At 32.8% G+C, this 12,542-nt stretch overlaps 1 protein-coding gene across 1 annotated transcript; it reads right to left on the bottom strand.

Annotated features, from left to right (window-relative positions):
* Positions 1-1,784: 1,784 nt before the first annotated feature.
* Positions 1,785-3,006, bottom strand: LOC105112594 (secoisolariciresinol dehydrogenase-like). The gene is made up of 2 exons (XM_011008333.1): positions 2,896-3,006; positions 1,785-2,639 (listed from the first exon to the last, which is right to left on the bottom strand). Exons 1-2 carry the CDS (start codon positions 2,931-2,933, stop codon positions 1,862-1,864), a joined length of 816 nt encoding a protein of 271 aa, XP_011006635.1. The 5' UTR covers positions 2,934-3,006; the 3' UTR covers positions 1,785-1,861.
* Positions 3,007-12,542: the final 9,536 nt, after the last annotated feature.

Below are 12,542 nucleotides of genomic sequence, written 5' to 3'. Positions count from 1 at the left end.
TTTTCTGTCAAAGAACACGAGGTGATTGTCCTCCCTTGTTGTCTTTTCACCTAACATCACCTAACATCGATTGAGCCAAAAATATATTTATTTTAATGGGAGTCGTTGAGATTAGGTATATTCTAATTATACCTAAAATCTAATAATAAAACTTAGGTTTTTTTTTTTAGTTTTTTTTATGAACTTCATGCACAAAATTCAACATTAATAATAAAAATAAATATATTTTTAATTTAATAAAACAAAAGATATATGTATTTTAGTGAGAGTAGTTGAGATCAGGTATATTCTAATTATATCTAAAATTTAATAATAAAAGTTAGTTTTTTTTTTAGTTTTTTTATGAACTTCATGCACAAAATTCAACTTCAATAACAAAAATAAATAGATGTTTAACTTGAAAATTTATTAAATAATATTTTTTATTTTTAAAAAAATTATTTTTAACATCATCACATTAAAATAATCTGAAAATATTAAAAATATTAATTTTTAAAAATAATTTTAAAACACAAAAAAAAACATACCTAAATTTTAAAAAATTAAATTAAAATAAATTATATAGTTTAATTTAATTTAACATAAATAAATAAAATAATAAATAATAAATAATAAAATTGATATAAAAGAATTAATAAATATTTAAGTGTTCACTTTCAGAATACTACTATAAATTAAACTTTGTAACATATTTATTTTTGTGTTTTAAAAATATTTTTAAAAAAAATTATTTTTTTATTTTTTTTATTTAATATATTTTTAATATTTTTAAATTATTTTAATATACTCATATAAAAAAAATATTTTAAATAATAAAAAAAATATTAATATAAAAAAATTATTTAGAAAACTAACTCCAAAAGTTACCAACTTAACTAGTCTTTTGCGACTTCAGAAAGACCGCAAACTTTTCCTCACGGTTCCAGTTTTTAACACAAAGTCTCTGTTTTTTTTTTTTTTTTTTAATATACTATTACATACGAATGCTTGCTGCCCCTGTACATGGGCAATCCTTGTTTAATTTGCTTTTCCTTTTTTGCATTTTTCTTCAGTTTCTTCTTATGAATCTTAACATAATTAGACTCAGTCAATCACAGAACAAAAATAATGGGTCAATTGCGAACTCTTTGTATAGCATTGTAATTAATTTATTTCATTATATGTATAGATTAATTAATTAGACCCGGCTTTTGTTCTCAAAAATTGAGAAAATAGAAATGGGTTTCGGCAATTGAAAATTCTAATTAATATGCTGTCATTTTTAGATCATAAACTGATAGTATCTAGAGTTTAAAATGGCTCCAGAAAACGGAAAGGGAGTTGAATTTTATTTTATTTTATTTTTCCAAAATCAAAATGCCATTCACTATTAACTATGCTTGAAGTAGATAATTTTTATAATTTATTATTAAATGAAATTTTAATATATAATTTATATAAATTTTTAAATATGCCATTTAAAAAGTTTTTAAACTTAAAATTTACATAAATACATATTATTTTAAACTTATTTTCTATAATAAAATAAAATAATAAGATTAATATTCAATACTCTTATACCATCTCATAGTAATACACCGGATTTGGGATTATTACAACTTAATTTCTATCAATGCCATCTTGTTCTGACCATAAGTTTTGCTTGAAAGAGGTAGGTGGAAAGAGTTCGTTGAAAAGATGGGTTCCCTATTATATGATTGCTCCAACCAAGCCTCCTCTAGAGAAACCACAGGAAGAAAAATGTATGGCTCCATGTTTGGAAATAAGTTATCTTGAAACTGAAATAATCATCAAATTAAAGAAGACTTGTCTTATTGCTTAAATTTATGGCTTCATCATTAATTTCATCATAAATCCAGATTCAAATAGATTGTGGAAACATACAAAAACCTGGATTAACAATGGTGAAGCCCCCGTCTACAATCAGATTATGTCCACTAACATACTTGGACTCATCACTCCCCAGAAAAAGAGCAGCCTCAGCAACGTCTTCTGCTTTCAGAACTGCTTCTTTCAGATTAGAGTAAACACGATTTACTTTATTATCATCCAGCTTAAAGAAATCCTTCGCCAATGGGGTCGAAACAAGATAGGGCGACACGCAATTTACCCGGATGCCATGCTGCCCTAACTCCACAGCTGTGTTCCTCATTAACCCTATCACACCATGCTTTGAACTTGTGTAGGCATGGGATGCAACACCTCCAATTGTTCCGCAAACGCTAGCGGTTGAGATTATGCTACCTCGCCGAGCAGGGATCATTACGCGGGCTGCGTGCTTAGTGCCTAAGAAAGCGCCCACTATGTTAACACTAATGACCTTCTCAAATTCAGCCTTGTCGTTGTCAAGTATGTTTGGTTTTGGCGAGCCTACTACTCCTGCATTATTGAACATGATGTCCAGCTTTCCATGCTTAGAAACAGCTGTGTTAACAGCATTTTCAACATCTTTCTCTTGAGTAACATCACAGTGGACGAATGAAGCTGATTCATTCTTCAATTCTTCGCAAACAGAGTGGCCTAGTTCATCTTGAACGTCTGCAATCACCACTTTGGCTCCATGTTTGGCGAACAGTCTAGCAGCGGACTCTCCTATGCCACTAGACCCTCCAGTGATTAATGCCACCTTGCCTTCTAGCCTACAACACCAGCAAAAAGCTTTCGTTAGATCACCTGCAAGAGACTAGCATGGAAGCTCTCATCATGTTGGTTTTTGCCGAAACAGTTTCAATTCATAAATAAAATCGAACATAGTGAGAATTTAGGGGGAAACGAATATATATTTTTAACATGACAACAGTTAACAAAAACCAAGGAAGGGAAGCCATGATAGTGCTCAAATCCCATGAACTAAAGAATAATTTACACAAAGAAAGCAAATTGAAAATCAATTACCTTCTTAGGGCTGCCGAGACAAGTGAAACACTCCCCATGAATCAGTATCAGCTCCCCTGGTAGCCTCTTTTTGTATTTTCCTAGCACATGATACTGCCCTAATATAGCCATCATTAAGGCACCTATTGCAAAATCAGCTGTCCCCATGGAAGGTTCCCAGTAGTCCCACGTGGAGGTCACTAGATCATTAAATAGTTTTTTCGGCGGATTAATTCCGTTGGTACTGTCAGGCATGCAGGCCATCAGAAACATTTTTACTGATGAAATCCATCGATGAAATAATTTCATCTCTATTATTAATTATTAATGTTAACCACTGACGGACTATTCATCATGATTGTGGCATGAATAACAAATATTTAAAAATTCTCTATTAAATACTGACAGCTATATTCCATCGGTAATATTAAAGGTAAATACCAATGAAATATATCTGTTAGTAAAGCTGTCAGTATGTATTTAAAATATTTGAAAAAAATATTATTAATAGTAAAAAACCTAAATAACCAAATAAAATTGCATTAAATATAAAAAAAATATAAAAACAATGTTAACTAATATTCATCCAAATATTCATTACAAATTTAATATGTTTAAAAACAAAATTAAATTAGAATAGCGGTGGAGCTGGAGCTGGAGCAGGAGAAGGCTGGTTGTTCCCAGGACCGTATGACCAAGAAGGAGCTGCATATATATCATCACCCATCCTTGATCTCATTTCTATAACTATTTGACGAAGCTGATCATAATCCATCGAGAGTCATTCATATTGTTATTTCAAGGCCATGAACTCCTTAGACTGGGTGTTTGAAATTGATGAAGAGCTCCCAACGATTGAGACACTATGGGCTGACTACAAGTTTTTTGCCATAGTGTTGGAGAACTCGTAGACCTAATATTTATCTGGTCCACAAGACGATCTTACCTTCATCCACAAATCCGGATTGAAATCTGAATAGGTCGAAGGATCGTCCTCATATCTCTCCCTCGACATGCTATTATAGGTCTCTTGATTTTTTTTTAAAAAAATCATCATATTCAATTCAAGAAAATAATAAATTATGAAATAAAATGATTGAACAAACATACCACGAAGTGTTAAGCATGGTTGTCCATGAACTGCTACCCCCCTTTTGGCGGTCTTAATTCTGCACGTACGTCTCTATAAATAGCTATATTAGACTCGACTCACGTCTAAGAGACGTAGCCTGTAAGGAAAAAAAGGTTGCAAGTTAAATAAATTATAAGCAACAACAAATTAATTAACGATATATCTTATTTAAATTAATCTTAACATCCCCTTCGCATGTGTGCCAAATGAGACGGAGTCGACGATATGCGTGGTCATTAAACCATGAATTTGCTAGTTCCAGTTGTCGGCACCAAATTGTGAGCGTCGTGTGAACCACTCAGACGTCATGTGCTCAATATATATCATCCATATATCTCTCAAGATGAATGGTAGTTTGAATTCTCGCCAAACCGCTACCTCATTCCATCCTTGAAGACTATTATCCCTCGCATATCTTTTTTTTTGTGTCGTATCAAAAATCACGCAACCTACTTCTATAGTAATAAATTAGAATTCAGAACATAAAATTATAAAACAAAAATAAAAAGTATTTTTAATTTTACTAGTATGACCATAGACAAAAACATGAACTCTAGCCTCATACACATCCGTGGTGGCAAGTTATAAACCGTCAATATAACTGGCCAACAAGAATAAGGAGCAGTAAATTACCTGAATAGGTTAAATTTGTTTGTACTATCCACAGGTTAAAATAAAAATGGGCCAACACCGACCCAATATAAAGAAAATGGGCCAGCACCGACCTAAAAAATATAATTAGTCGATTACTGTGTTATGCACAGTAACCAGCTTATTATTTTCATTTACTGCATAATGTGCATTGCTCATGTTCTGCATGCAAATGAAAGCAAGGGGAGATGAAAAAGAGAAGGAAAAGAAGTAAGAAAAGGGAAGCAGGAGAAGTGACCTACAGCTACTCTTGATAATGCTGGCGGTGATGGAGGTGGTAGAATCCAGTTGCTGGTGGTGGTGGAGGTGGCTGTGTTGAAACGGTTGAGGGTTCCTCTTCTCTCCTTTTCTTCTGTCTCCGTTCGGTTTCTCCTTTGCCTCTACTGGTGGCAGAGCTGCTGCTATCAGTCACTAAAGGAAATTCTCATAGTAGCGACAAGGAAGGTGATGATGGGTGGAGACGATAATGATGGCGATTGCAATGGTCTTCCTCTTTTCTCTTCTCTTATCTTCTTTTCCCCTATTTTTTCTATTTTCACCTCGTTGCTTTTTCTTTTCTTCTTCATCCTCTTTCCTTTCTTTTGGTCTTTTTTTTTTCCTTTTTTGCTCTCTCTTTCTCTCCTCGTCTCTCCTGTATTTATAGACAAAAACCTGGGAGAGATATAGACAGGGCGGCCACTATGTAGCCGCTCCACGACTGCCAAAGGGGGCACGTCTCCTCCATTTTCTCCAACACGTGGAAAGCTTTGGGCAAGTGGGGCTGATCAATTTTATTTTTTTTTAGAGTGAAATGATAGCAGTAAACAAGGGAAGAAAAATCTACTTCCCCTGCTCCACTTATTCAGGGGAAGAAGAAAGGTTACAATAAATCTTCCTCCCCTGCTTCGATCGTTCATGAGAAGGAAAAAAAGGTTATAGTGCCATTCAAAATGGCACCGATTTGGGCTTTTTTTTTTAACAATGTATGAAATGACGCTAAACTTATGTCAAAGTCCAAATTAGTCTTCAATTTGTAATTTCTTCGATCAAGTCCTAATTAAAATTTTGATTTAAAATTCAATGCAATTGCATCCCTTCCAAAAATTAAATAGCGGCCTTGAAGTTGGCCGCCCTTTTCACTTTGGTCTGATCTTGAATTTATGTAATTTGACTATTAATTGATTAATAAACTTCTAATTTTTTTAATTTGGCCTCTGATTTGGTTTAATTACAGCCCCTCTATTTACGTGCATTTTTCATTTTGGTCCTTGATTTTAAATATCTTCAATTAAGGCCCTAATAAACCATCAAACATCAATTTTTTTTACTTAAGCCCCTGATTTGATAAAATTAACTCTTGAAAATTATAATTTGACTTTAAAGCTTTAATTTTTTCCAATTAAAGCCCAAATTGAATTCAAAATTAATTTTTCTTGCAATCAAACCCCCCATAAATTTAATTAAACCTTCAATAACATTTAATTGAGTCCATAAACATCTTATTTTAGATTTTTCTTTCTTAAATTGAATTTTTTTTGTCGATTGGGCTCTCAACAGTCAATGATATATTGTCAAATTTCAATTCTTGTATTTTTAAACTTCGTCAACCAATTTTAGTCTTTTTCATGTCAATTTGGCGTCCTTTTTTCACTGTTATTATTTTTTTCTTTTTTTGAACATCTATTTTTTGATTTTTTTAGTATTTTCTCTTTTTTTTTTATACGAGGACCTAAAAATGGGTTACAACATGTAACACCCCACCTCACTAGCAAAATACTGTCCATTTTAGGCCTTCCAATCCACTCAAATCTAAGGCTTCCACCCAGGTTCCCCTCATAGTTTTGTTCTTGATAGCAACACATAGCCTCAAAACATATCTTACTAATCAAGGTAAGCATGCACTTATAAGGCCTTGGTTCTGGATGCTCGCTTTTGATATGGGATCATACAATTTCCCTACCTTAAGATGAGCCGTCCTCAGCTTTGATCCCAAATATATCACCACACCTCACTAGCAAGATATTGTCTACTTTGGGCATTCCAGTTCACCCAAATCCAGGGCTTCCACCCAAGTCCCCCTCATGGTTTTGTTATTGACAGCCATGCATGACCCCAAAATACATTTTACTAATCAAGGTGACCATGCACTTATAAGGTCCTAGCTCTAGATGCTCGCTTTCGATATGGGATCTTACACAACACCTCTTGATAAGGTGTTGTGTTGGAAAGGTTTTTTTATTTAATCATAAAATTATACTTAATATTCAAGAGTTGTCACTTGATATTATGGTCACTTGGAACCTAAAGTCTGTGAAACTCTTGCTAAGAGAATGGTTATGTAAGGGAAACATGCATCACCCCTTCTGCACCTTATTTAAGGTAAGATGCGTTGTTGTTTAATTGTCTTTCTAAGTTGGGTTTCTATTTATTGCTATTTTCTAAGGTGTAAGGCAGATCTTCCTTTGTGAGAGAGTGTTTACATCATCTAGTTTAATCGTAACTGTTCTAAAGTCTAAATTTAACATCGTATTTATTAATACCTAAAAGTGTACTTTATTATATAATTTTACACCTTACAGATATTAAAAGTCTACATCTAGACCCTAAAAAAATTGGAAAAAGGTTTTTAATATTTTGACAAAACCCTAATGGATAAGCATAAACTAGTTATAATATTAATTTTTATTGGATTTTCAAAACATAAGAAAGATGCAATTTTTTATGAAAATATGCTTAGAAATTTTTTAGAATTTGGTCATATATATGAAAATAAATTTTTTAATTTTTATTAAAAGGGAAATTAATTTAAAATTTTTTGGATTTTTTTTGAAATATTTTAGAGGAAACTGGGTATTTTAATATCGGATCTATATCTTACAATCTAATTATACAAACCCGCTATTATGCTAAATTGATGGAAAAGCATGCGAGAAAATCATAATTTTTTAATTTTTTTTAAAATCTTTAATTTTTTAAATTTTTTTAATATTTAATATCACAATATTATATTTAATATGTGTGTGTGTGTGTGTGTGTGTGTGTGTCTATATATATATATATATAATTAAATATTATTAATGCATATGGGTTAGGCTAGCCAATCTGACTGGGTTGAGCTGATCTCAGCCTAGAAGAGTCTGGGCCGAGACTAGCCTTGACAAGATTTGGAGGGCTAAGGATGAACCCACATAGATTGGGCCACAACTCGGCCCTGAAGGATGCTAAGGCTGAGATCAAACCTATATGTAGTGGGTCGTGACTCAACCCTAAAGGATGCTTAATAAATTGGGTCGCGATGGACCCATATGAAGTGGTCTACGACTCGCCTAAAAACAATATTGTTCTTAAAACATACTATTTTTTACAAGGTCCTGATGTCCAGAAGGTTATTGAAGGGGTTTTCATATAAGGAGTATGGATGGGTGTTGTATACTGTAACCTGTGAAAAACTCATAACCAAATTATCGATAGAAGCTTTAAAGGGCATATGGAATATGAAAACAGAGAAAAAATAGGCAAAAGCTTGGTTAACAATTTTATTACAAAGTGTAATGTGAGGCCATTTGGATTTTTCCTGTTGTAGAAGAGAGATCTATTGGGTAGGGTTGTAAAGCCATGTGAGAAACTTCCGATTATAAATCAAAGAGTCTACCAACCTAGTGGCCTTTTATATGCTCGATGATGAAAGTGTACTTGGAAAACCACTCAACTAAACGCAAAAGTTGTGGATGAGGGAGCATCTTTTGCTTGAATTGTAGCATTTTTTGAAATGAGGAATAGTCCATGACAACTATGAAGTGATATGCTGTTAGATAAAACTCAACTTTTGGATGCCATACTTTACAACTAAAATTTCCTTGAAAGTAGAGTGGCAATGAGTTTCTGACTATTTGAAAGACCCACTTTTATTACCACATATGTGTTGGTGGGCATGTTTATCTTTTAGAAGTACAACACTCCAATATGTGTCACTAGCATCAGTTTAGAGGATGCTTAGTTAAAATAAACATCAAACCCAATAACTAAATCTTTTCTAGGTCAATAAAAAACAAGGACATGGGTTTTTACTGATCATTGGAGTAGGATTTGTATGGTAATGGGCTTTTTGGTTTTGAGTTAGGTGCACAATATTTGATCATCTACAGCTCTAAAGTATTCTTTATGTTAGACCTAACAATGAAATGGAAGAACTTTAGGATTAAGAATGGTTCCATGGGCTCCTATGTCCAATAAAGTTATGGCTTTAATGGGCTTAGCATATTTAGAGGTAAGGATGGTAATAGGGGCTAAAAGTATTAGATATGAAGAGGTAATGGTAGGTTAGGCTTGGTAAAGTTCATAGATCTCATAATTAGAACTTTCATCTACAATAACAGTTATGTTATCAAGAGTAATCTCATCTATAAGAGAGAATAAGAATTCAACTTCATTATCATCAAGATTGAACTTTGTATTTTATGTTAGAAAATCAATTAACTTTAGTGACTGGGCCTTTTTTTATAGATAAGTCTTTACAAAGTGACCTTTACGCTTGCAAAAGAAATATTTGTTAAAGTTGGGACTGAAATGCTTGGAGCGTCTAGTTTGGCGATGTCTTAAGAACTTCCATTTCTTCTTGTATCCATTAAAAGAAAATCTATTGATTTTCTTGAAATGCTTCTTTATTTTAATGGAACAATTGCAATCAACATTATCTGAATATTTGATCACCAAATCTGGTCTTTTACAAGCATGAAGCATAGTTTTATCAAGCTGTAATATCTTAGTGTTGTAATATTTTGGTGAAATATTTATGTTTGTCATACATTTTGTTGAGTCCTTCCAACATTTGATGAAATATGGTGTCAAGAGATTGGTTGTTAATAACTTCTTTTTTGGTATTTGAATAATCTAAAAATTTTATCAGCTAGATCTCAAGGTATGGATGCCAAAAAGGCATGTTTGAGGCTTGGATCATCCGAACCAAAGAGAATATAATATCGTCGGTATATTTCTTTGAAATGTCTTTAAAGATCAGATCTTAAATAAGAACAACACTCTAATTTAAAGTATTCATACCATGCTATTTCTTTATCATTTAAAGCTTTACCAAGGAATACATAATGTAGCCATCCTAAAGCTTCAGAAAGAGACACCTTGTTCACAAATTACATTTATCTGTAATCATTTAAGACATGGAACCAATGCCATAAGGTTTTTAAGAACTTTGCAAGGAATTTTTGTAATGTATCCCTGAGGGTTGTGCCATTCTTAAGCATATAGCTGGTTAGCCATGAATGAAATTCAATGATTTTGTCTCGGCACTTTACTTATGGTATACCATCCAGAGTAAAGTAACCATCTACGCTTAGAGAATAAATATATGGTTGATGATGACAAGGATTAAGATTTAATTCATCATCACTGCAAACTAGTTCATCTACACTAATTCTTATGGTGGAGGTGAGTGTCTCGGTAGGCTCTTGTTGAGTCCGTGATGATTGGGGATTTGGCATCTGTACTAAAAAGGATTTGCCATCAGTAATGGTGGTAAAGAACAGGTGTCAGAAGAATTAAAAGAATCATCTTTAGTGAAATATTCTTCAAAAGTTATAGAAGTTTTATCATCAAGTGTCACTTCATTAGAGGTATTGTCACACGGTTTACAGGTAAGGATTTTAGAAATAGTTTGTTGGGAGTAAGTGTTAAAGAAAGACTGGATAGGGTTAGAAGGTTAGTTTAACTGGATCATAAGTTGATAAGGGTCCTAAAAGTTTTGGAAGGGATTATCATGTTCATTCTTTTTAGATTCAAAAGAATCGTAGGATGAAGAGATGATAGGGCCTGGTGATCTGGGTTTTTAGAAGTGGTTGATACTGAAGTTTTTCCTTTATCTCTTTTAGAGATATGTTTGAAAAGTTTTTTTGTGTTTGAGTTTTTAAATATTTGAGTTGTGGTAGGTGGAGGTTATGGACTATAGGAATGGGAATGTTTAGCCCAATAAAGGCCTGGATAATTGGAGGACATCCTATATTATGGAGGTTCATGAAATAGTAAAGGCTTGGATTTGAATTTTGCTAATTCAGCCTGAACTTGAGTTGGATTTTAAGAGACTTAATATCTTGTTCCTTTTAAGGGTCTACATATCTGTCATTAGAAGCTTAAATAAGTAAATAGTCATTTAAAGATAGAGATCTTTTGTTGAATTTCAGCACACAGTTGTTTTAGATGAAGAATTCAAGAATCAATAAAGATTGTTATCTTCCTCAGATTAGTCTGAACCAAATCAACCTTAGATTCAATTCCATGAAGAACAGAATTTTAGGCGATGGCATTTTGACTTTACCAATTAAGAACTACTTTGGTTTGGGTGACTTGTTTAGGGCGTCCATCAATATCTACACCTTGGGGGCTGTGAACTTGTGGAAGAGCTCGAACCCTGTCTTTGATGATTTTCCTGTTCTTATAAAACAGGAAAATCATCATCATAAGGACTTATAGATTTATACATGGAGACTGTAAGGATTGGTTCTGGAGTTTTCCAAGAGGAAGGAGTATATTTGACAAGATAATCAAATTTTTCAAAAAGTTGTCCTAAAATATTAATTGTTCTGTCTCCTTGATTGTATTTGTCTTTCAGATTTTTGCCTGAAGATGTTATTTCTTACCTGGAGGATTCATCATCCATGTCTAGGATACAGCAACTCTCGCAATTACAAGTATCCTAAAAAATATGGCTATCCTAAGAGAAATAATAGACTAGGAGACCATCCTTAGAGAAGGATTCTACATCAACTGGGAGAGGATCTTCAACTGGTTGCATCATCAAGATGGAGGAGGAAAAGATTCCTAGTGGAGAAAAGGAAGATTCTCTTTTCGTAAAGATAATTTCAACAATACCATCAGTCTTTTTGGTGAACTCGGGTTCTATAGATTGTATAAGGACAGAGCTTAGATACAGCTTTTCGTAATTGGTAATCCAGGAAGAGGGTAGTAACTTCTATAAGTTCTTTTTTGGGATTTTTATGGGACATAAGTACAAGTGGCTCTTTAATTGGTATAAAAAATAATAAGCAAAGCATCATTTATAAGAGGAAGTACTAAATCAAAAGCATGGTTTTGGAATCGATAAGCCATTTAATAATGAAAAGTGACTTGATAAGTGTCTTATACCTTATCAATAGTTGTGATTTGCAGTTGGACTTTTAGAAAGTGGTTAAGTTGAGGGTCATCTAAAGCCATATTAAAGTTTGAATAGAAAGTAACAACTACAGTACTACAATTAAATGTAGTTTCAAAAGATCCAATACATGCATGTTGATATTCTAGATATTTGGTATCTAGAAAAGCTTATCTTGTTGCAATGGGTAAACCTTTACGGCCATGATAAGACAAGGCTATTCTTAGAGCACCAAAATGAAGATGTGTGTAACCTTGGTAAATCCATGAGTGTAGAAATTTGGAAGGAATTTCTAAAGTAAGAAACTATTCTTGAGAGGTAGAAGGGATTTTATGGTGGTTAAAAAAGGATGTTTAAACATATTTTTTGGTGGCATGAAAGGGTTGTTTGATGAGAGTTTTAATACTGCGGATAACAGAAAGAGATTTTTTACAAAAGCATTATAAGGATTTTAAAGAGGAAAATCTGTTTCAGAGACTGTTTTTGTTATCATCTCAAATGCTAACTTCATAGAGATAGTTGAATTTAGTAGAATTTGACTTTCAAATTGCAAGGGAGGGGGAAAGATGAAAAGAGGAAGAAGTCATAAAAGAATAAGGAGGAAGAATAAGGAGGAGGAGAAGGTGTCAAATTAATATAGTTTATAATAATTTAATAAACAAAGAGTTTTACGAGCTCAAAAAAAATTTATTTTTTTATATATATAATATTGCGTATGACACGATTCCTAAAGAGGCAATCTCCAAC

This window comes from Populus euphratica, unplaced genomic scaffold, assembly GCF_000495115.2.
Source record: "Populus euphratica unplaced genomic scaffold, PopEup_1.0 scaffold5.1, whole genome shotgun sequence".
In the NCBI taxonomy this organism is placed as follows: Eukaryota; Viridiplantae; Streptophyta; class Magnoliopsida; order Malpighiales; family Salicaceae; genus Populus; species Populus euphratica.
Note: the sequence above shows the minus strand (reverse complement) of the source record. Positions and strands in the feature narration are given on the sequence as shown.